This window comes from Halichoerus grypus, chromosome 6 (assembly GCF_964656455.1).
Source record: "Halichoerus grypus chromosome 6, mHalGry1.hap1.1, whole genome shotgun sequence".
Taxonomy (NCBI): Eukaryota; Metazoa; Chordata; class Mammalia; order Carnivora; family Phocidae; genus Halichoerus; species Halichoerus grypus.
The window spans coordinates 47,451,813-47,474,394 of record NC_135717.1 but is presented as its reverse complement, the minus strand read 5'-3'; the positions used below and the strand labels follow the sequence as shown (position 1 = coordinate 47,474,394).

Here is a 22,582-nt window from a genome sequence, read left to right as displayed (position 1 = left end):
TCCCTAAAGGGTACGTCAGTACCTGGGCACTTTCTGGTTCTGGTCCTAATCCCAGTGGGAATGAGAGCCTGGAAGCCAGGACTCGACCGGCTTAGGAACAGCGACAGAGCCTCCCGCAGGTTGCTGGTGCATGACTTCGCTTTGCTTTCTATCCCGCGAGCCTCTGTCGGCGAATCTGCTGCGAGAGAGGCCTCATGCTAGGTCAGGCAAGATTTCTGCCTCCCGATTTCAGCTTATAAAACCTCTCAGTGGGAGGAGGGGCTGAGAAGAGCCACAGAAAATGTGATCAGCGTAGCCCTTTCTTTCCTGATTACTTTCAGGTGTAAAGCCCTGGCACTAGCAAATACACGTCCTTGGGAACAGAAGGAGAATATATGTCTGTGAAATACATTATTCCTCGACCAAGGTTTACATGTTCTTCTCTTCCCTTTCCCTAATCTATGTAACTAGATCTACTTTCGCTTTCATATTAAGGAACTTGGTTGAGGGACTCTCTCTGGCAACCAAGCAGAGGCAAATGGATCGTTTACCAGATGCTTTTCATGCTACAACTTTCTACAGACTCATTCCCATCATCTGTGCCATTCTGGGCCAATCCTAGATTCCCATGGAGCTTTGGAAGTTTGTCTTCCTTTCTCCATTGAATTTAGTCATCAGTTTTGGAGGGTAGAGAACAAGCATGATGGTTCTTATCTGTAATTGCCAGATTAAAGTGAGGGGAAACGTGAACGTTGCTTGTGCTCATTCATTGGCTTACTTCATGCTCTAGGTCATCAGTTTCATCTTCATGTCCAAAATTCAGCTTCCAAGAGGCATTTGGGCATTTTATGTGCAATCCTATAGGCAAATAGCCTGTCTGTAAGCTGCATAGATTTGGGAAGCATCTTGTTTTTGGTCATTAGCGTACATATTCCCAGTGCCCAGCACTGGGCCTGACACTTAGTAGGTAATGATTTTTGCTGAAATACATACCAGCACATAAACATTAAATGCGGCGCACACTTTTGAGTCAGAGTACGTACCATGGAGTGGCCAGTATGTACCAAGCACTTGAAACATTTTACATATGTTTCTTCATTGAATCTTTCAGTAATCCAGTGAAATAGACATTGTTATCCCCTTCTTATAAACGAGAAGGTGAGGGGCAGGGAGGTGACATCGCTATGCTAAATACAGAACGCCGTAAGTAGGGAAGTTCAGCATCAAGCGCAGTCTCCCCCAGCTCTTCCCTATACCATTCTTCACTGTACCATTAGACATAGACCCTAACATCAGACCACCTCTCAAGAGGACAGGCTCTACCTGTCCTCAGGGCCAAGTGATGTGATGGGGGTGAGTGCACACAGATGTCAGTTGCCCTGAGAGGCTAAGAGGCTTCAACCAGCAGCTGGTGTCATGAATCAGCTGCTCTGATGCATAGAATTAACTATTAGAGATTTATTATTTAACTTTAAGCACACTGTGGGCATGGACAGGGATGCAGACATCTTTCCTTTCACGATTTGGGTTGGACAGGCTGAGTGCCGGCCTGGAGACAGCGGGGGTGGGGAGAGAAGGACAACGTTGGTGACTATGAGGCCCGTGTGGCCATGACCTTCATTCCAGCTGTCTTCTTCAAGAACGTGTGGATCTGCCACAGTTTGAAAGGGAAGATGTTGGAAAAACATTAGGTTGTCAAGAAAGTAGCTTTCATGTGATGGGGATCAAAGGAAGGGCAGCCTGAGCGTCAGTGAGCGGCCAGGAAGACTGCCAGACGAGGCCAGCGAGCCCAGAGGGCATCAGGCGAGTAGTGACCTGGTTAGAGGAGACAGCTACCTGAACAAGTGAAGGAGCTCAGGAAAGGAGGATGCAGGAAGGCCAAATGAGATCGTGTCTCGGAAATTTGGAGGGTCTCAGAGATAGGCACTATATGGCTCTCGAACGAATAAAAATGGATGGTGGAAGGTTTGGGTTCTCTTGCTTACCCTTTCAGGCTATAGACCTTGTTGCAAATATCTGAAAGCATGGCTTCAGCTAATAATAAGAATGTCTAGCTTCCCCCGTCCGGTTTTCTAGAACAAGGGTCATCAAACTTTTTCAGTGGCGACAGATAGTGAATATCTTCAGCTTTGCGGACTACATGGTCTCTGTCCTGCTCAGGTGCGCTGCCTAGCACAGAGACAGACACAGGCAGCCACAGGCCATCTGCACAGAAGAAACAACGGGCAGCAGGCTGGATTTGGCCCACAGGCCATCGTTTGCTGACCCCTGGTCCGCAGGGATGACTAATGGGCAGGGCTAGAGATAATTCCAGTTGGTACTATTTATTCTCGTCTACTGAGCTGCTCTTGTCCAAACATGGCCACCAGCAGATGCGTGGGTCAGAAATACATTGCAAAACAGAGATCTGGGGCTTCGGGCAGGGGACAGAAGGCAGTGGGGAAAATGTGTTTTTGACTCTGACTCAGAATATGAGGAAATAATTGATAGACAGAGGGCACAGTATTCTTTCCCCTAGGTCACAACTGAAAACTTGGATTTTTTATTTCAGAAAGATTCGCCCCTCCACAAAGATGATATCATTTTAAATAGGTTGGAGGTACCCATTTAAAAAACTTTTTGTTGAGGCAGTTAAGATTTACCCAAACGAGGCCACATTTAAAAAGTTCTGAGGCTCTCTGAATGAAGGCGCTGTGTAGCTCCCATACAAAGAAAAAGTGAACAAGCTAGAGCTCTGAGTTGTCCCCCACGATCCGTTCAGGGGGTAGTCCTCCTAGTCAGCATCTGATGGCACGGTCCTGGTGTCACCAAAAAGCCTAGCTTCTCCTTTCTGGCGTCCTAATTTTGTACTCAAGTCTCTCAGATCAGCAGACTTTCTCTGTAAAGGGCTGGGGAGGGCCCAAAAGGAAACTTGCTACAAGTAACAAGGAGATAAATTGCACAAGGTAACACATGTGGGAGTCGTAACAGGGATCGCCCGCCCCCGGCTGGTGGAATGCCTCAGCACTGCCCCTGCCCCATAGTGCGGCAGCCCCCTTCCCTCCTGCAGGACTCCCGACTCGGCCTCCCAATCCCATCTTGGCTTTGGCTGCACACTCCAGATTCTCAAGGAATGAGACAAATATTGATTATATGCCATGGGAGAGGTATTGGCAGAGGGGATACCAAGATAAATATGACAGAACGTTTTCTCTTGAGGCGCCCGGGGGGGGAGAAGCAAAGTCATGCGACGGTTGTATGCAGAGCGCTCCCTGTGGTAGAGATGTGTGTATGGTCTGGTCATGGCACAGAGCGGGCGCGCCCATCAGTCCTTTGTAGGAGTGGAGAAGGGGATTGTGGACTTCTCAGAGCAAGGGTAGTGGAGTCTTAAAGGTCTTTTAGAAGTTAGTCAAGTTGGTGGGGTGGGAACGGATAGAGGAGCCAAACAGAGGGGGATGGATAGCATGTGCAAAGCATGGAAGCAAGAGAAAACGTGTGTACCGGAGAAGGCTACTTAAGTCACTCTAATTAAGGACCTCAGAAAAAAGAAAATGAAAACAGAGGGGGAGGCAAACCATTAAGACACTCCTAGCTGTAGAAACAAACTGAGGGTTGCTCAGTGTCATGATCCTGGGGTCCTGGGATCAAGACCCAGGGAGACAAACTGAGTCGGGAGTCCTGCAGGAGGGAAGGGGGCTGCCGCACTATGGGGCAGGGGCAGTGCTGAGTGTAGGTGGGGTGATGGGCATGAAGGAGGGCACGTGATGGAATGAGCACTGGGTGTTCTATGCAACTGATGAATCACTGACCTCTACCTCTGAAACTAATGATATACTATATGTTGATTAAATTGAATTTAAATTTTAAAAAAATTTTTTAAAAGGACCTTAGACTTTTGCTGGAGAAAAGAAATATGCAACAATCACATGTTCATCAAACCAACATGTCACATAGACAGTGGAAAGAATTTTAGGGACAATAAAGAGCTTGAAGTAGTCAACAAAAGATTAATGACAGAGGTGACATAGAAACTAGTCCTTAAAGATGCAACACAGTTTTCTTTTTTTTTTTTAAGATTTTATTTATTTATTTGAGAGAGAGAGAGAGTGCATGAGTGGGGGGGAGGGGTAGAGGGAGAGGGAGCAGGAGACTCCCTGCTGAGCAGGGACTTGATCCCAGGACCCCAGGATCATGACCTGAGCCAAAGGCAGACGCTTAACCAACTGAGCCATCCGGGCGCCCCTAGGACACAGTTTTCTTTACAGGAAAGGAGGGAGTGAATTCTTGGCTGAGGAAAAACATGAAAAAAGTCATGAAGCAAGACTGAATATGCCATTGCGGAAAGTGGGGCTTAGAGCCTGAGACCCTTGCATAAAGCTGGTTCCTTTGAAGGACAGCCCTGTTGGTGGAACAGTGGGCAGAGGAAAACTCCTCTAGCTCTCCAGAATGAGTCCCCTTCTGCAAATAAGGATAAGTGTTACCAAACTCAGAAGAAAAAGTAACAAACCCCCAAGAATGAAATTCACCTGGTTTTAGAATCTCTTCCCTCCTGCAACCAGAATCTCACTTTCCAGTCTCACAGTGTTAAGAGTATGGGAAGATGGAAGAGACATAGGGATGTCATAGCTCTCCCTGCCTGGTGGGGGATGACTCCCTTCCTGTAAATAATTTCTTGTGGATACCATGTAGGTGTGCTGATATGCCATGTTTACTTGCTAACTGTTCCACTGTTTGATATCTAGCATGGCTTTTTCTCAGCCTCCCCAATCTTTCTGTTATGTTCTCAATGTTTGTCAAGGCACATCCCCGGAGATTTATAGCGAGGGCATAAGGTGGACCCACGCCAGGGAAATGGGAATCATGAGAACTCACATGTAGGAGAAAGTTGAATGAGTCAAAGGGCAGTCAAAGAGTCAGACACCAAAAAAAAATCTGTAGAATGAAACAGGCAGGGCTCCAGAATCCAAACATGCATTTGGGCAATATAAACTTAACAATTTAGACCAGGCACGGGGGGACTGAGGATTCAATCATGTCGATCAGTAAGTGTGTCAGAACATGGATGAAGGACACCAGTTACAAAGGAGACGTGTAAACGTAGGTGAGAATCTCTTGGTCAGCATCCTCTTATTTACTTCCTGTCAGAGCAGAAAGCCACACCTGCGGATGGCCACGGGGAGCCTACAGATAGAAGTGGTAGGGCTGCATCCTTGGCCAGGGTGAGAAATGTGGGATCAACACAGAGCAAATCCTGAGGAGTATTAACCTGACCTATGAAGAGAAGTGAAAAAATAATCTGTTTTGAGTCTTGAGTTATTTACACATAAAGCATGAAAAATGGATGTGCTTAATCTCTAAAAAATCAAAGATGTTAATGTTATTGGCAGAGAGCCTTTTAGAAAAATGTACAACGACATTATTAGGCAAATGTTTCATACATTTGTCAAAAAAAAGTCCAAACATTAGGTAATGAATCTTAACATTAGCCAGAGCATTAACATGAGAGATCATTTGCTTCTCAAGTTAGATTAAGGTTATTCAGACACAAAGACTCGTGAAATGTGGTTATGTTTATATTGCAAAGGATATGCTAATATCTAAACCTATTCAGACCTTTTTTTTTTTTTTTTTTTTGATTAAGGCTAAATTTAGCCAGAATTTAGTGTTTAACAAACATTTTCTTTTAGATCCAGTCCTGAAGTAATACCTATATTTAGGCTAAGAAGGTGTTTTTCTCTATGAAATAACCACCACTTTATATACAGCAGCTCTGTTCTGATACCTAATTACTTACGCTTTTGCCAGATCTGTATAAAACTATAACCTCGCACACTACTGCACTGAAAGAGCATTTGAAATTAGAATCCAAACAGTAAAGAAAATTACAGCGTAAAATCATACACTTTTAAATACAGGAATCGTACAATTTTGCTTAATTTAATATTCCCTTCTTACTAGTATGAGCATTAAAATGTAGAGACCAAAGAAATAGTGTTTTCTACATTTACTCCTGGGTGAAATTTCAAGTTACTATTTAGCATCTACTAAACTTTGAAAGCATTAGAAGATGTGATGACTTCTATTCCAAATTTTCCATTTATATAAAGCCAACTTCTAGGTTCTACTCTTTTTGTAAAGAACATATTGGCCACTAGAAAAAGAGTTTTAGCTTCTTCCAACAAGATTCCTCAAATCTGACTGAGACACTTTTTCTCGATACTTTGTTTCTTATATTATAGTTTGGAATTTTTATTTTTAATGTAAATTATATAATGAGGTTGGTTTTAGGGAATATTTGTGGCAGAGAGGTGACAAGAGGCATTGTGTGATCACTGATTTCCTTTGTGAGTGAACAGAACCTCCTGAGGGGTCCTTATATTGTAATCAGTGGAGTAACATTATTTTTCAATGTTTTGGTTTCTTCTCTGAAACCAGTCTGTGGCTAGGTTTTTTTTTGGTTGTTGTTGTTGTTTTAAGTGTAACAATGATATAGACTTGAATATGTTATGGAGAAACAGTCTTTCTTACTCAATTTGCCTTGCTCCTAAAGTTGGGATTAAAAACAAAAAATCTGATAATTTCATGGGTCAGTCACAGTAAGATTTCAGAAAACTTTCCTTCGAATCATTGAAAGACTTGTAGTGTATAAATATAATGTTTTCTTGCCTCTTACGGATTTTTGGTGATCTTGAAATACCATGGCCTTAAAATAGTCCCCCTGCAGCATAACTGATACCCGTGGACTGCAACTGCTGCTGGCACCTCATGGTTACTGTGATCTTGACCATGATCCTGACTCCAGGGAGACTTGGGACAGCACCATGAGTGGAAGCCTGTGGAGTGTGCAGACAGATGCTGGGATGGCCGATGCATCGAGTCTCCTGCTCCAGGCTTATGCACCTTAAGGTTGCTGTGAGGATCTGATGTTGCCAACTTTCATGGAGTCACAGACTCTTTTTTTTTTTTTTTTTTTAAGAGGGGGGCAGAAGGAGAGGGATAGAATCCCAAACAGAATCCCTGCTGATCATGGAGCCTGTCTCGGGGCTTGATCCCATGGCCCTGAGATTATGACCTGAGCTGAAACCAAGAGTCGGATGCTTAACCCACTGAGCCACACAGGCGCCCCTGAGTCAGACTTTTTTAATTGTGTCTGTCCCTTTGCATAGAAGGACTACAAGGACATACTGCCACCCAGGTAGTGAGGGCTTCCCCCTGCGGGCTAACAGGAAGACTGTATAAATATGCTTCCCCCTTCTCCCCATTACCCATACCCACCTAGGGAAGGGAGAAGGCTGACCCATAGCCAGATGTAGTCCATTTCCTGGTGTTCTCTCTCCGAAATTTAGGGCTGTTTTCATGGTGTGTATCTGTTGATCACAATTCTCGTTTGTGGCCCAAGGAGACGTGAGAAGGACTTAGGTTTCTTTGTGGGATTTTTTAAAGCTGTTTATCATAGGCGTCTTTTCTCTTGGGTTCATTCAAAGGACCATGTGGAAAAATGAAAGGGAAAATGTGCACTTCTTGGTAAACATTTTAAAATGAGGCAAGTGATAGCAGTGCTTAGGAGAACAGCACGACCATTCTGCTGAGAACATAGAATGGCTAATATCTACTACCCTTGAACTTGGATTTCATCTATGATGTCATGGCTCCCCTTGTAAGATGCCCAAGAACCCAGACTTTGTGGTACAAAAGGCCTTTTGTGTCAGAGTTATTTCCTGTCGAGTGTGATTTGGTGCAGACACAGAAATATTTGAGAAAAGCTGCGTCATCGGGAACCCTGATGGAAGTGGTCCCAAGGGTGGGCAGGCAGCTGGGTTTGTCACGGGCTCCGTTGACATTTCACTCGGAGGGTCTTATTGTACAGTGCCTCCCTGCTTGTGAAATGTTGAATGGTCATTCACGACCAGTGGAATGCTCACCCCCTTGCGGGGCTGTGCCAAGAGCCTGCAGCTGCGAGGGTTCTGTTTTGTAGGGAAGGGGGAGAGGAAGTGTCCATCCCTTGCCCTAGTTTACTGCAGGGACCCCTAGTGCACGGGCCAGAGCTGCCTCCTGGACACTCCCCTCCCTGGTCGTGGTGCTGCCGAGGGGCGGCATGCATTAATCCCAGGGACCCAGCTCTGCCCTTTCAATGGACACCATCAGAAGACACCATACACGTCTCGTTCCTGAAGCTCCACAACAGGGGACCGTAGCCAACCACACTGAATGAATGGAGATTCTAAAACAGAGAGTTTATTTGTAGTTATTTATATCTACCTTGTTCCTGAAGGTACTTCAATTTAAGGACAGAGATGAAAAGACTTACTTAAGAATAACCCCAAGGCAGAGCTGAAATTAACTTCTAAGGCATTGTTTTCAAAGGAAATGCTTCCTTCTTCTCACCTAAGGAAAGTAGACATGAAATTGTTTTAAGCAGAGAACGGTCCCCATTCTTCGCTGTTCTTGATAGCTAGGACTAAAAGGCATCTTTAATGATCTGGCAGGCCAAGGTGCTTCCTCATGACCTGGATAGTAAGAAATATGTCCTTTTATGTTATTAATTGTATTTGTGTACCTTCCATCTTTCTTCAGGCCAGACACCATCTGGAATGTTCTGGTCTGTACGCGGACCGGTGTCTGCCCTGTCTGATCAGCAGGGAGCGTGTGGGAGCCCGTGTCTGTGGAGGGGCGCCTCCAGGAACTGCCCCCCCCCACAGAGGAGATGCATGGCTCTGAGGCTGGCCGATCTCTAAGAATTCTCTCCTCCTCCTCAGCCAAGTCCCCCTGTGCTCCTTACTTTTCTCTCCCTCTGCACAGGGGATGGTCTTCCTGCCTCTTCCCGATCGCCCTCTCTCCCCAAGACTCATTGATTCCTCCCCAACAGGCTGACCACCTGGTAGTTGCATATGGTACCCCGAACCTCTCTTCCCAAGAAAGCCCCGTCATCGTCCCCGACAATAAACATGAATGGTGGTGACACGCTGGAAGTACTCTGATGACCGCAAAGACTGAGGGTAGCTTGTCAATGCCAGACATCCAGCCGCCCTCACTAATCACACACAACCACCAATTGTATTCATCTCCACAGAAACTCTGTACAAAGTACATAATCATACATTGTATGTGCCTATTTTAAAAGGTCTCCAAGGAGGACATTTGCACAGTCTCCGGTGGTCACCTAGTAACAATTTCAGGGCATCCTCACTCCAGGTGGCGTGTCTTGGGGTTTACCTGTCTCTAGCGGGCAGGCTTCTTCCTAGTGTGCAAGGGCAGCAAGTGGGGCTTTGGGGGCGGGGAAGAAGGCCAAGGAACATGGCTTGCTGGGACATCCAGGGTCTTTCCCTTTAGGTCACATTCATTGGAAGAGGGCCCTGGGGGAGAGGTGGTAACTATCGTTGTCCATCCGCATGCACTGGAAGAGTCGACTGGTCTTCTCCGTTGTCATCCTCCAGGCCCTTAAGGGTTTAGACCAGCCCCTCTCCTGTGACACCTCTTTGCCTCCAGGGTAGTTCAGGCCTTCAGACTGCACATTCTCTGCCTTTCCGGGCTTCCTCTGATCTTTCTGGAATGTGCTTACCCTGTTCTCTGGATTGTACTCTTGGGAAGTCTGGCGAGGTTGGTGTTCATCTTCAGCATGTAAACACAGTTCGCAGAAACATCAGCTGAAGTCCACTCGCATTTACTCTCCTATCTGGACCTTCTGCTTGCCTTGTAAGCCTTCCAAGAATGCGGAGCGCCCAGGGCTGTCAGCCCATCTAAGGGGAGAGCAGGAGCCCACAGAGCACTCAAGGATGGTGCTGGCTGCAGGCAGCGGTAGCCGCTTCTCCCCAGGCCCCTGGGGGGGGAGGGGGGAGGCCATCCAGAAGGTCCCGATGCAACTGGAAACGGAGCCGTGTGAGCCCACTGGCCTGCCTGCCCTCGGTGCATGTGAGGATACGCTGCAGCTGTGGCCTTACAAGGTCCTAAGAAACCTGTAGTTGCCGAGTAGAGGGGAGGAGGGTGGAGAGGCTAGAACTCTTCCTAAAGCAGAGCATCCATCACAACGGGAGGAAAATAGCCGCCGAGAAGCCAGGCGGGCCCCTCTTGAGGTCATTGGCGCACGTTATAAGGATCCCTAAGGATGTCAGCAGCTGAACAAAGCCCCGCCTCCCAACAAGCTGCCCCTTGTCCAAGCCCGAAGCCAGCCGGTGGTGCCTGGCCAGCTCCGAGCTCCCGCGGAGAGCAGCGCGAGCATTTCCCAGTGCCTGCCTTGGGCCTGGGCTCCCAGTGGGGCCGTCTCAGGGACGGCTGTCAGCTGTGGTCCTGTCCCCTCACAGCTGCAGGCCTTCAGGCCTCCCAGAGGTCTAGGCTGTGGGGCCGGGATGAGGCTGGGCCCCGGCCGATGCTCACGCCGGGCTTGTGTGGGCTCCGAGTGGAAGGAAGGGCGAGGAGTCGGAGTCCTGCCAGCTTTCTGGCTAACACCGGGTCAACGCTTAGGGCACTCCCCCCACATCTGTTTAATGTAGTTATCTGATGGATTTTTACTCCAACATGATCTAGCAGTCAGTTCTGATTCCTACGCATCGTCCTTCTCAGGATTATCTTTCCGAGGTTCTCAAGGGTGGGGGCTGGTGTCTCTGACTTCCTTTGTATTCGGGAAGTATTTGGCATTCCACACACCTCTCTCTCCCTCTCCTTCCCTCCCTCCCTCTCTCTCTCTCTCATTTACTCATTCAACTCACTTGTCTTCGCTGCCTTCCACAATGCCCTTCCTAGTCTTCCAAGCTATCCGGTTCCTTTTACCCTCCTATTCCTGCTTCCCTGTGAAGTCTTCTCATACCGCTGCAGCAGCCCCCACCCCGTGTTCTCATTCTCTTTTAAATTCTTGGGGTGTTTATTATTTATACCTCTAGTCTTACAATTCGTAAAATGTGTATGCATTCATTCGTTCACTGAACCGTCTACGCCCCCCGTGTGTCGGGCACTCTCCTGCGCACAGGGCGATATGAAGATGACTGGAAGCTGCTGGCCAAGAACTTGCAGTACGGTCAGGGACAAAGATAAAAGGCAAATAATCACGACTGGGTCATTATGCACTTTATAACACGAGCATTTTGAGGGCAGTGCTAGCCTAGAGGAGAGAGGATCAGCTCTTTTTGGAGGAGTTAGGAAACGTTTCAGATGGAGGCCATAGCACATCAGCTGGGTTTTGAAGAGTGAGTAGGAGCTTGTCAGGTGACAAATGGGCGTCAGGCAGAGGAAAAGAACCTTCCATCACCGCTGTGACGGTACGGAGGCCTGAGAGAGCAAGACTTGCAGAGCCTGTGACACTTCAGATGTTAAAGCCCCCATTCGTGATTGTAACATGTTCACGCCAGTGTTTTTCCAGTTAGGTGACAGAGCTCCTTGGACATTTATCCAAGTCCCTTTACATCTCAGGCACTTAATATTAACCCCAGCATTGCTCCCCGCGTGCAGTTTCCAAGCCAGGAGACGTGAGGATGAGGGTGATCAGCTGTGACCCGTTTTGCTTCTGTGTTGGTTTAGACCAAGGATGCCCTGTTCAGGATTCTCCACGACCTCCGACCCCAGGATCATTTCAATATCATTGGATTTTCCAACCGCATCAAAGTGTGGAAGGACCATTTGGTGTCGGTGACTCCGGACAATGTGAGAGACGGCAAAGTCTATATTCACCACATGTCGCCCACTGGAGGTAAATACGAGACCTTGTTTTCTTGTTGCCTTTGACGTGATAATAAGCGAGTAGCTAATTTTCTGCCAGGAGACGAGGATTTGAAAGTTGAAGCCGATCACAGGAAAGGAGATAAAGGTGAGAGCTTTCCCAGAAGCTTATGTTTCTCTGAACACCAAGTCTGGAAATTCTCGTCTTCCAGGCCCCGAACTGATGGTCAAGTAAGTTAGGGGGGAAAATACTTGATAGGTTTTGGAGCCTTTCGTGGTTTATCTCATGGATCCGAACAATGAAGCTGTTTTTGGAAATTGCTCTTGGGTGAGGAATCAAAGCCAGAGATGGTTCGGTGTTTTGTGTGTTTGAATGTTTGCACCTTGGGGGGCAGCAGGTGGGATGGCGCTGCTGAACCATCAGCCTCTCGGCAGGGCTGCGCCAGCACGTAGAGCATGCATCCCCGGTGGCCAGGGAGATGCTGTGCTTGGAGAAGTGTGATGGGCTCTGAGTCTTTGCACACTTGGCTTGGGTATGGTCCCCGGGGGAGAGTGCGGAGGATGGAAAAGGTCCCCCAGGGTTCTAGGGAGAGGAGAGAATCAGAACAGAATGTTACCTAGCTGTGCTGGAGGCAGGTTCCTTCAGCGCAGGAAGTGGGGCTTACTCTCGCTACTCTGTTTCCAGTACAGTGGACCCATGACAGGTGCGCAGTGCGGGAGCGTGTATGGAAGCTCATCTAGACTCCCTCTGCCCCTTCTACAAGGGCCTTTACAGAGATGCCGTCTTCTGGGGCTATTGTCTCGGTTAATTCTAATTTGGTTATTGGGGAACATATAAAACATCCAGTTCAGTTTTCTTCTGGCATTTTTCGTCTTTCATCCATGTATTATTTTCTTTTCAAGATGAAGCTCTGATTTCCCAAATGAACTTCATTTAGAACTTGATCTTGCTTGGATGGAACTCTGACATGGGATTTCCTACGGGTCTCCACAACAGTGTGGTCTAGGGACTGATTTACTGGTTAATGAGAGAGATAAAAGATTGGATATAATAATATGGGAGAAAGTTGACAAGATCGTCAAGTCCTTGAGGGAGGAAACTCTTCTTCACCTTTGTATGACCCCTGGTTCTCAGCACAGGTCCTGATGTGTAGAGCTCGTGCTCAACGAGTATTTGTTCAATTAAACGTATTTCAGTGGCATTACTCATTACTAGAACAGTGTGTGTGTGTGTGTGTGTGTGTGTGTGTGTGTGTTGGCAGAGGGTGTGGGGATAGAGCTTTAGGAAACAGCTGATGTGTATTATGTTCTTTTGGAATCTACACCTTAGAAACCTAATTAGTTTCCTTTACTTTTCTCTCAGCATTTCATCACCCCAAGCTCTGCAGTGAACAGAAGGTCAGTCTGTTCCTCTCAGAGAAGGGGAATGGTAGGGTTGGGAGCATAGGTTCTGAAGCCAGACTGTCTGGATCTGAAGCCAGCCCCACCATCTACGAGCCATTGACTGTGTCTGTACCCGAGTTTACTCATCTCACACGTGGACGATAACGTTGTTGTGATGAGGATGAAACCAGTTAAAATATCTGAAGTGCTTAGAACAGTGGCCGCCACATGGGAAGTCCTCTTTCAGAGTCAGACAGCCATTTTCACCCACGTAGTCCCTCTTGCTGGTGCACTTGGGTCCTCTGTTGACCTGGGGGGGCTCTCAGCAGGATGGCTGGGGCAGCTCTGTGGGGGTCTCCCTGTGGAGCACGCCCCCCCTGTTCTTAAGAGCATGGGACATGCCCTGGCCTCGCACAGGCTTGATTCCATGCCCTGCTGTGCCTTGGTGCCTGGTACTAGGAAAGCTAAGTCTGTCCCTTCGCCTGGGCTCCCCTTGGCCTTAAAGTGGAATAAAAAATTTGGCACCATTGCCAACTTCTCGATTAAAGGGAAAATAAACATCTGCCTTTTTGTCCAGGCTCATACATCCAGAGGTCAGCTGAAACTAGGCTGGGCATTCAGAAAGGCAAATTAATGAGCCCAAAGAAATGGTAAATACTGTTTCAGCTGTAACTTGCCCTTATGTTCAGACTCTGTGCATCTCCGAATTATCAGTGTGTTTGCACAGACCTAGACATGTATTTTTTTTTTTTTTTAGCCAGAAATTCTGGAGAATGTGAAACAATGGGGAGAAATCACCTGGTTCGCTCAAACATGGTACATTTTACGGGTAGATAAAAATCACTCCGGACTGGGTGATGGATTGTGGTGATGGGTATACAGCTTTATAAATTTACTAAAAGTAATTAAGTGTGTACCTAAAGTGAGTGCCCTTTCTTTCCCTCTGGGACTCGCCCTCCCTCCAGATTCCTGTACCTAACCCCCTCCTGCCCTTTGCACAGCTAGTCCCAGGAAAGGAGTAGGAGCAATTGATGCTAAGGTACTGAAGATTTCTAAGCCAGGGTGCCGTCAGATGCATTCAGGAGAAGGGCCATACAGTGGGATAATTCCGGGCCTTTCCCATTCATTTAGCAAACCCTTCCCAAGTGTCTAGATAGGCTGGCATCACCCCGTAGGTCCAGGTGACTTCTTTCCCCATGCACGTCCTCCTGCTACCGCTCGAACGGTGGTGGGTAAAGCACCACCCTGACCGTGTGCCCAGGTGAAGGAGGCGGGCACACAGGCTTGAGCTGGGGTGCGTTTTGGTGTTCCCCAGGCACAGACATCAACGGGGCCCTGCAGAGGGGCATCAAGCTGCTCAACGACTATGTGGCCCACAATGACATCGAAGACCACAGCGTGTCCCTCATCATCTTCCTGACCGATGGGAAGCCCACTGTTGGGGAGACCCACACCCTCAAGATTCTCAACAACACCAAGGAGGCCGCCCGAGGCCAAATCTGCATCTTCACCATCGGCATCGGGAATGACGTGGACTTCATGTTGCTGGAGAAACTGTCGCTGGAGAACTGTGGCCTCACACGGCGAGTTCTTGAGGAGGACGACGCGGGCTCGCAGCTCATTGGGTCTGTACATCTGTCCTCTCGAGACAGGGAGACTGGGGCTCTCAGAAGGGGGTGGAGGGTGGTGGGGTCATAACTCAGTACACTGGGAGACGTCCTAAGGGGTGTTTAACCCAGGTCGATCTGGGTTCAGATGCTGGGCCTTGCTTTGTGACTTTAGGCAAAACTGAAGCCAGTGTTACTCACTTTCCTCATCTGTAAAATGAGGATTATGGTCGGTCGACAACTGAATGACAAAACCAGTGTCAAGTATTGTCAGGATGGCTGTTACATGTTAGGTGTTCAGTTAGCTTGTCGTCTTCTCGACACTTCTAGCATAGTTGCCGGTACACTGTCTAGTGTGTTTGCGTTAATTCAGCTGGGGCGTACGTAGGAGACGTAGTGCTGTCTCCATTTTGTGTCCTGGTTAAAACCGGCCGCTGATTCTCTTACTGTTTTGAGGTGGAGAAGAAACTAGCTCTTAGGTTTTCTAACTCTGTTTGGAGCCTTCCCACAGCTGTCATGTTGCCAAACACAGAGTATGACTTCGCTGTTGATTCGAGGAAGTGCTGACTCTCCGTTCGACATGATGTGCTTGGTTCTTCTTTACAGCATGTATAGTAGATTCTTCAAAGGAAAAGTGAGGTTTGGGTAGATTCGCAGCTGTTTAATAGCCATATTCAAGGAATATGCATTCTAATTAGAGGTCTCTAAGGTGGGCAGTAAAGGTGGCTCCTTGGTATGAGGATAACCACCGTTCTCCCAGCCCCCAGGATTTTGGTCAAAGATTTAAATAAAAAGACAGATTTGCTTCCCACATTTTCAAAATTATTCAAAACTATATTCAAAGAGGCAGAATCTAGTGCACTGTATATTAAGATTTAATAACGCTCTCAAAAACAAAAGCAATGACATTGAAACAAACCAACCACTGTCATTTTACCAAAACCATCATCCATACCCAACATTTATCGAGAACTTATGATGCGCCAGGCTTTCCTGCATCTGTTGTCTCTGGCGAGCTTCACAGAAAGCCTAGGAGCAGGTGTAGTAGGATCCAAGCAAAGCTGCCATGCAGATGACCCTCTCCTGTAATGTCTGGACACACTAGATTCTGCTCCATGAAGTCGCTCAGAGACTCCCGTTCCTGCCCTTTGGTTGCTCTGCACCCCTCAGGTGTCATCTTTAGCTGCAAGGTTGAAATTAGGTCACTATCACATCTATATTCTGGCCCCAAAAAGGGGGAAAGAAAAGAAAACCAGAGTAAGAAGCCATTTTATTTCAAGCAAGCATTGCAGAGGTTGTACTTATCATTTCTACTCATATTCTGTTGGTGAGAACATGGCCATATTTGGCCAGAGCAGAGGCTAAGAAATGTGGTTGATACCTGGATGGGTAGAACTCAGTTAGGAAAGAAGGGGAGACTGAGCTTGAGGGGACAGCTGGTAATCTACCAGAGCAGTTACTTCAACATTCCAACTTTATAGAGGAAGAAAGTGAAGTTCAGAGAGGCTACGTCACATGTCCCAAGACACACAGCCAGGAAGTGGCTGAGCTGGCTTCCGCAGCTGTGCAGTCTAGCTCTTTGGAAGGGGGATTTTGATTGTCCCCCTACTCAGCAAAAAGCAACCTTGTAACAACCAGGAGAAAAGCTAAAGCAAGGAAATGAGGCATTACCCACAAGCTTAATATCAGAGTCAAGATGAGATTTCTCAAGGATAACGGGCTACTTAAAGTGCACCTGGAATATGTGTTTCGTTCTAAGAACGTTTTAAGAGGCTCTTTGAGAGACGGAGGTGTGTACAAAGGAAAGTTACCGAGAGGCCAGTCAGCTCGGGCTGTTTGAATTAGTATCATCGACTCTCCGTCTCTGTGCTTCACCGCAGGTTCTACGATGAGATCAGGACCCCGCTGCTCTCGGACATCCGCGTCGATTATCCGCCGGCCTCGGTGGAGCACGCCACCAGGACCGTGTTCCCCAACTACTTCAACGGCTCGGAGATCGTCACCGCGGGGAAGCTGGCCGACAGCCAGGCGGGGCGGCTGCACGTGGAGGTCACGGCCAGCAACGGCCAGAGGTTCGTCCTCCTGAAGACCGACGTGCCCCTGGAGCCCCAGCAGGCGGGCAGGGGCGGGGGCGCCGAGGGCCGCAACCACGTGGAGCGGCTCTGGAGCTACCTGACCCTGAAGGAGCTGCTGAGCTCCTGGCGCCACAGCGGCGACGAGCGGGAGAAGCAGCGCCTGGGGCAGAGCGCGCGGACTCTGGCCGTGGCCCGCGGCTTCCTCACGCCGCTCACCGCGCTGCACCTGAGGCGGCGGGCGCTGCAGACGCCCCAGCTGGAGGACGCGCGCGGCGCGGCGGCCGCCCTGGGCCCCGAGCCGGTGCTGCAGCGCCTGCGGGGCGCCGGCGGGCGGCCAGGTGAGCAGGCGGGGCCCGCTGTCCCGCGCGCCTTACCGCGCCACGTGCGTCGCGCCGGCCTCAGAGGGGGTGTTGCACCGTCGGCGGCGGGTGCTTGCAAAGGGGGGATCTCTGTAGAGAAATTAGGAAACGGGGCATTTGTCCCAGACATGTTGTCCGGTAAAGTCAGTCTACCGGCAAATCGGCGGCGTCGGGCGCCTGCCCCGTGCGCCGCGGGGTCGGAGGCACCAGGATGAGCAGAGACCAGTGTTTTCGTGTCCCCTCTGCCTCTGTGAGTCCCTCGGAGCTATGCCGCTTACCTGCGGGGGCGCAGCGTCCCAAAGCCTGGGCATCTAGCGATGAGCCCCCCGCCCCCAAGGGGGGACCCTAGCTCCTGCCCACACACACCTGCTTTGGGCAACGAGAACACCTTCCTCTCGGGTGCTTGATTTGCGTTGTCCTGACGAGGTATGTGAAGGACCAAGTTGTGGATTCTCGAGAGAAGTCATCCTTTACATGCTTCTCACTCAGAGTCTAAACAGAAACGGTCACGTCCGGTCTCCTGTCATTTTGTTGGGGGAAATCAGTAGCCACAAGCAGAGGAAAGGTAGTTCTGCTGAAGCATGGCATGATAATCTCAGCAATCACGGCTTGTGGGAAACAGCATGTTTTTTATGTTTTAACATTTTTATTGAATTGCTGCCAAGTTCACATCTCCTAAAGAGAGGGAACGGACAGGAACCCAGGGCGTACAAATGCTGTCTCGTGTATTCCTCACACTCTAAACTGAGAAGCACCTGGATGTGGTAGAGCGTAAGGGTAGGACCCAGGCACAGCTGGGTCCTGTTTCTGCTGTGTGGCTCGCGGCAGGTGTCTGAACCTCTCTGGGCTTCTGTTCCCTGGTCTGTAAAAGGTAGATACTAATGATTTCTCTGAAGGGCCGTTACAAGGATTAGATGTGTTAAAATCTTTGGTACAAAGCCAGTGTTCTGCAAATGTTAGATCCCTCTGCCTTGAGGGGTGTAGCACCAGACATTTATTAAAAGGTTCAGATTATAACTATATATGGATTATAACTGTCTTTTTTTTTTTTTTACATTTTTGTAGTTTTTAAATTGTAAAAAATAACATAAAATTTACCATCTTAATCACTTTTAAGTGTACAGCTCGGTAGTATGAAGTATATTCACAGGTCTCCCAGAACTTTTTTCATCTTGCATACCTGAAACTCCATACTCATTAAACAACTCTACCCGCCCCAACTCCATAACTATACATTACGTATGATAGAACGTTTTCCCTTCTTGTACACGCAGAAGTCTTAGACAGGAAGAATATGTTCTAATTTATAAAAGAATAAAATAAGTCTTCACACGATACTTGTGTGCTGTGAGGCCAAGCTCCTTCTTTACAACAGGTGATGTTTTTAAATGACCACAACTGCATTTGAAAGCTTTATGTTTACTCATCCCAAACCTCTTGTTGGTGCCTCTCACCTCATCCTCCTTAATGTATAACAATGGGGGTTCTCTTCTTTCTAGGACCTGCTCTCAAGAAACCATACAGCCCAAGAATTAAAGTCTCCAAAACCTCAGGTAAAGAAAAGAACATGGTTCTGTGTCACTTGAGGGGTGAGATGTTTCCAGGCGGAGGGCCCGGAGTTCCCTGACGCCCACGAAAATACCAGCTCCTAGAACTTGGCACGAGGACCCACGGTCATTCAGCAACGGCGGGCGGCAGTTCTGAGAACCAGGGCGGTCGGTAAACCCTAAACACCGCGGCTGCCGCCCCGAGGAGGCTGGCAAGCCTGACAGCAGGACAGACGGACAGCAGAGGCCCATTTGCATCATGACTGAGTTTAAACGTTACTTGTTTCAGAGACGTGACATATACGTGCTTCCAGCTCCCAGTGGTACGAATATCTGTGATGGGCAGAGTTTATTATTATTATTATTATTATTATTATTATTATTATTATTATTTTAGTCTTTGGCTTTAGAAGGGAAAGACAAAAATACCATAGAGTTTCCTTTGGCCAGCTTCCTGGGATTATAATAAGCCTCCAGATGGAACAGCAACACGAAGGCAGGGTTTTAGTCTTGGAATGTACACGTCTTCCTTTGTAAATCTGTGAATTGCTGTGCTGCTGACGCACTCAACATGCCAGGAAAGTTCTAGAGATTAGCCGAGGAGAGGATGCACTCGGTCTCTGATGGGGAAGGTACAACTCTTCTGAGCACACACGTGCTTTGTGGAATGCGAGGAAACTTTCCTCTCGGGTGCTGCATGGAGTAATGGCTTTCAGACATCTCTCCTCCTTTTTCAAACCGCAACTGCTTTCCTGGTAACAGGATTTGGATGATTCGAGTAGAAATGAAGTGGTGTGAGTACAAGAAGCTCTCAAAGAACCATCACGTAGTTACATTCATACCTAAAGAGTGCCAAATATATGGACCAGGACTTTTGTCTCCTATGGGTGCCTTTTCTTTTTTTTCCTCATCTACAAAAGACCAGTACCTTGTATTTCTTTATATATCATAGGGTGCTAGACGCACGTCACAGTGAGACCAGCCAGGTTCTTTCCTGGGCCTTTCTGAGTCATGCTAGGGACAGAAAGCGTTTTTTGTTTTTGTTTTTGTTTTGTTTTTTTAAATAGTTAACCGAGAACATTAATTTGCTGCGACTTGAGAAGACTGACCGTATCCACGTGTGTGTACATGCGTGTGCACATAACATAGAGAGGCATTCAGAAACACGTTGTGTTTGGCATAAAAATTAGAAAGAAACTAACTCTCCAGTCTTGTGAGGGGAGAGAATTGATGTAGACGGTTGGGAATTATTTTGTCTGTACAATAAGAGGCAAGGCTGTTCATGTTGACCAGAGGCGAAAATGCGCAAGCAACAGGGGCCGGCCACACGCTGGGGTCTTCTCTGTGGACAGAACTTTGAGAGCATTTAAGTCTGCGTGCCCCTGAGGAGGGACTTCCACGGCCACCGCTGACCGTCCTTCCTAACCCCCAGTGACTCTGAACCCCTCGTGGTCACCACATTCAGTTGGGCTTGCTCATGGCCACTGTCACGCAGGGACTGTGGGCGTCCGGCGCCGTGTCTCTGGGGCCGTGGCGCTCCAGTCCCAGGAGAGGGAGGGTTCGCATCCACGTCTCTTCCCTTGGGTGGTCGGAGGAGACAGGAAATGATTTTCTGTTGCTGAATTGTGGTGGAAGGAGCATCATGTCTGGATGGAGGGGACCTGAGTTCACAGACGCACCTCACACACTGACGCATAACACTGGTGTGTCCCTTCACCCCCAGGCACCTTCCTCGCTTCAAAGTCGAGGATCAGTGACAGGCTAAACAAATAATGCCTGAGCCAGGAGAGTATACGCATGGGAGACACCCAGTAAATGTCTTGTCTCTCTTGCTCTCTCCTGTTTTTCCTGGTCTGGCAGTGGATGGAGATCCCCATTTTGTCGTGGATTTCCCCCTGAGGAAGCTCACCGTCTGCTTCAACATTGATGGGCAGCCGGGGGACATCCTAAGGCTCGTCTCCGATCATGCGGACTCTGGTAGGTTCTGTGACCTCTGGGCAAGGGTAAGGTAGGTAGGACCACCCCCTCTGTTCTTGAGACAGATGTCCACGTAGATAAGGAGGCACATCACAGACATTCACTGAGGGTTGTTGGTGCTTCTTTATTTTATTTTATTTTTTTTTAAAGATTTTATTTATTTATTTGAGAGAGAGAGAATGAGAGACAGAGAGCATGAGAGGGAGGAGGGTCAGAGGGAGAAGCAGACTCCCTGCCAAGCAGGGAGCCCGATGCGGGACTCGATCCTGGGACTCCAGGATCATGACCTGAGCCGAAGGCAGTCGCTTAACCAACTGAGCCACCCAGGCGCCCGTTGGTGCTTCTTTAAAGGAGGTCGACTATGTGTGGGGCTTGGAGTCAAGAAGACAAACGTTGGAAGCCTGCTCCGACTTTAGCCCTGGGCACACGTCTCCCTTGTAACCTGGAGACAGTGGTCCTTGCTCTGCCAGGCTCATCAGACCATTGCAAAGACCAGATTCAGTAATGGATATGAAGTGGTTTTGTAAATGCACAGGTGCTATAGAGATTGAGGATCTATTATTGTTTTCATGTCTCTCCATTCCCAAACCGTAATGGTGGGAAGGCCGGAGTCCTAAAGCCATCGCTCTCGGTTCCTCCGCAATGCCGCTGTTCAGCCCCCAGCTCTGTGTGCCTTGAACACGGAGGTAAACAGGGCTCTGACCCCCTTGAGTCTGTAGAGGGGCTGGGGGAAAGAGGTCAGTACACGTATAGCTCCAGAACCACACGCAGGATGGCCACGGGGCAGTTCTCGGTTCGGAGAGGATGTGTTTCTTGAAGGCCAGGTGACACGTGTGATGTAATTATGTAATGTGTGATCCTGGGGCTCCTTTCCCACCTTGTTCTCTTGCAAGGCTTCCTGGCCTTTGAGCTAAATCTCAGTTTGTCCTAACTCAGGCTCAGCAGGGAGTGGGGGCCTGACTGTACCCCTCCCTGGAGGCACCACCTTCCTAGGGGCGTTCCTGGCGTTTCTGTGATCAGCATGGCGTGCCTGATGGGAAACAGCCGGAGATGCCTGGAGCCTTGAGGCAGCCGTACCTGGTCTCTGCTCAGGCTGGGATTTCTCTTTCCCCCCTTCCCCTTGCCCCAGGGAGGGCAAGCCTACATCTTGCTTCCCCTGCTCCAACGTGTTGATAACCTGGGGACGGCTTCTTTCACGCCATCCCGCACGCGTGCCTTCACTCATTCCGTGGGACTGAGGGGCCCCTTCCCGCAGGCCAGATACAGCGCTGGGGCCCGAGGAGGAAGGAAACTGTATTAGAAGCCTTGAATGTGAAGGTGGGATGGTGCGCTAACCACTGCCCTTCCCCTCGGCCTTGCAGGCGTGACGGTGAACGGGGAGCTGATTGGGGCCCCGGCGCCCCCAAGCGGCCACAAGAAGCAGCGCACCTACTTCGGCACCATCACCATCCTCGTCAATAAGCCCAAGAGATCTTATCTGGAGATCACACCCAACAGAGTCATCTGGGACGGTGGGGATAGGCTGGTCCTGCCCTGCAACCAGAGCACGGCGGTGGGGAGTCGGGGGCTGGAGGTGTCCGTGTCCGCCAATGCCAACGTCACCGTTACCATCCGGAGCACCATTGCCTTCGTCATCCTCATTCACCTGTACAAAAAGCCGGCCCCCTACCAGCGCAACCACCTGGGTTTCTACATCTCCAACAGCGAGGGCCTCTCTGGCAACTGCCACGGACTGTTAGGTAGGCCGCTGCTCTTCACGCTGGTTCCGAGCCCAGGATTCAGTTTCCCGAAGTGAGGCTGATGTTGCCAATACGGTCAGCTTGACTGAGAAACGCAGTCACGAAATCGCATGCCTTGCCCCCTGGCGACTCTCGGGAGTGGGAACGGGCTGCACACAGTGATTCTCACTGGCCTTCTGGGAAAGTGAGCAAAGACTTTGGGAGGCATCTTCTCAACGTCTGGCTCCTGACTCCAGGCAAGAAGATGCCGGTAAAGGGCAGTGCACAGCCCCCAGGCCCCGGGCGTGGGTC

General features: G+C 48.9%; 1 protein-coding gene across 1 annotated transcript in view; it reads left to right on the top strand.

The window, feature by feature from the left end:
* The window catches only part of ITIH5 (inter-alpha-trypsin inhibitor heavy chain 5), a 77,327-nt gene that overhangs the window by 52,983 nt on the left and 1,762 nt on the right, over positions 1 to 22,582 (top strand). The window contains exons 8-13 of the mRNA XM_036114367.2: positions 11,467 to 11,635; positions 14,303 to 14,612; positions 16,475 to 17,007; positions 18,528 to 18,581; positions 20,436 to 20,552; positions 21,914 to 22,291. Of these exons, the coding sequence (XP_035970260.2) occupies positions 11,467 to 11,635; positions 14,303 to 14,612; positions 16,475 to 17,007; positions 18,528 to 18,581; positions 20,436 to 20,552; positions 21,914 to 22,291 (1,561 nt within the window). The remainder of the gene's footprint in view (positions 1 to 11,466; positions 11,636 to 14,302; positions 14,613 to 16,474; positions 17,008 to 18,527; positions 18,582 to 20,435; positions 20,553 to 21,913; positions 22,292 to 22,582) is intronic.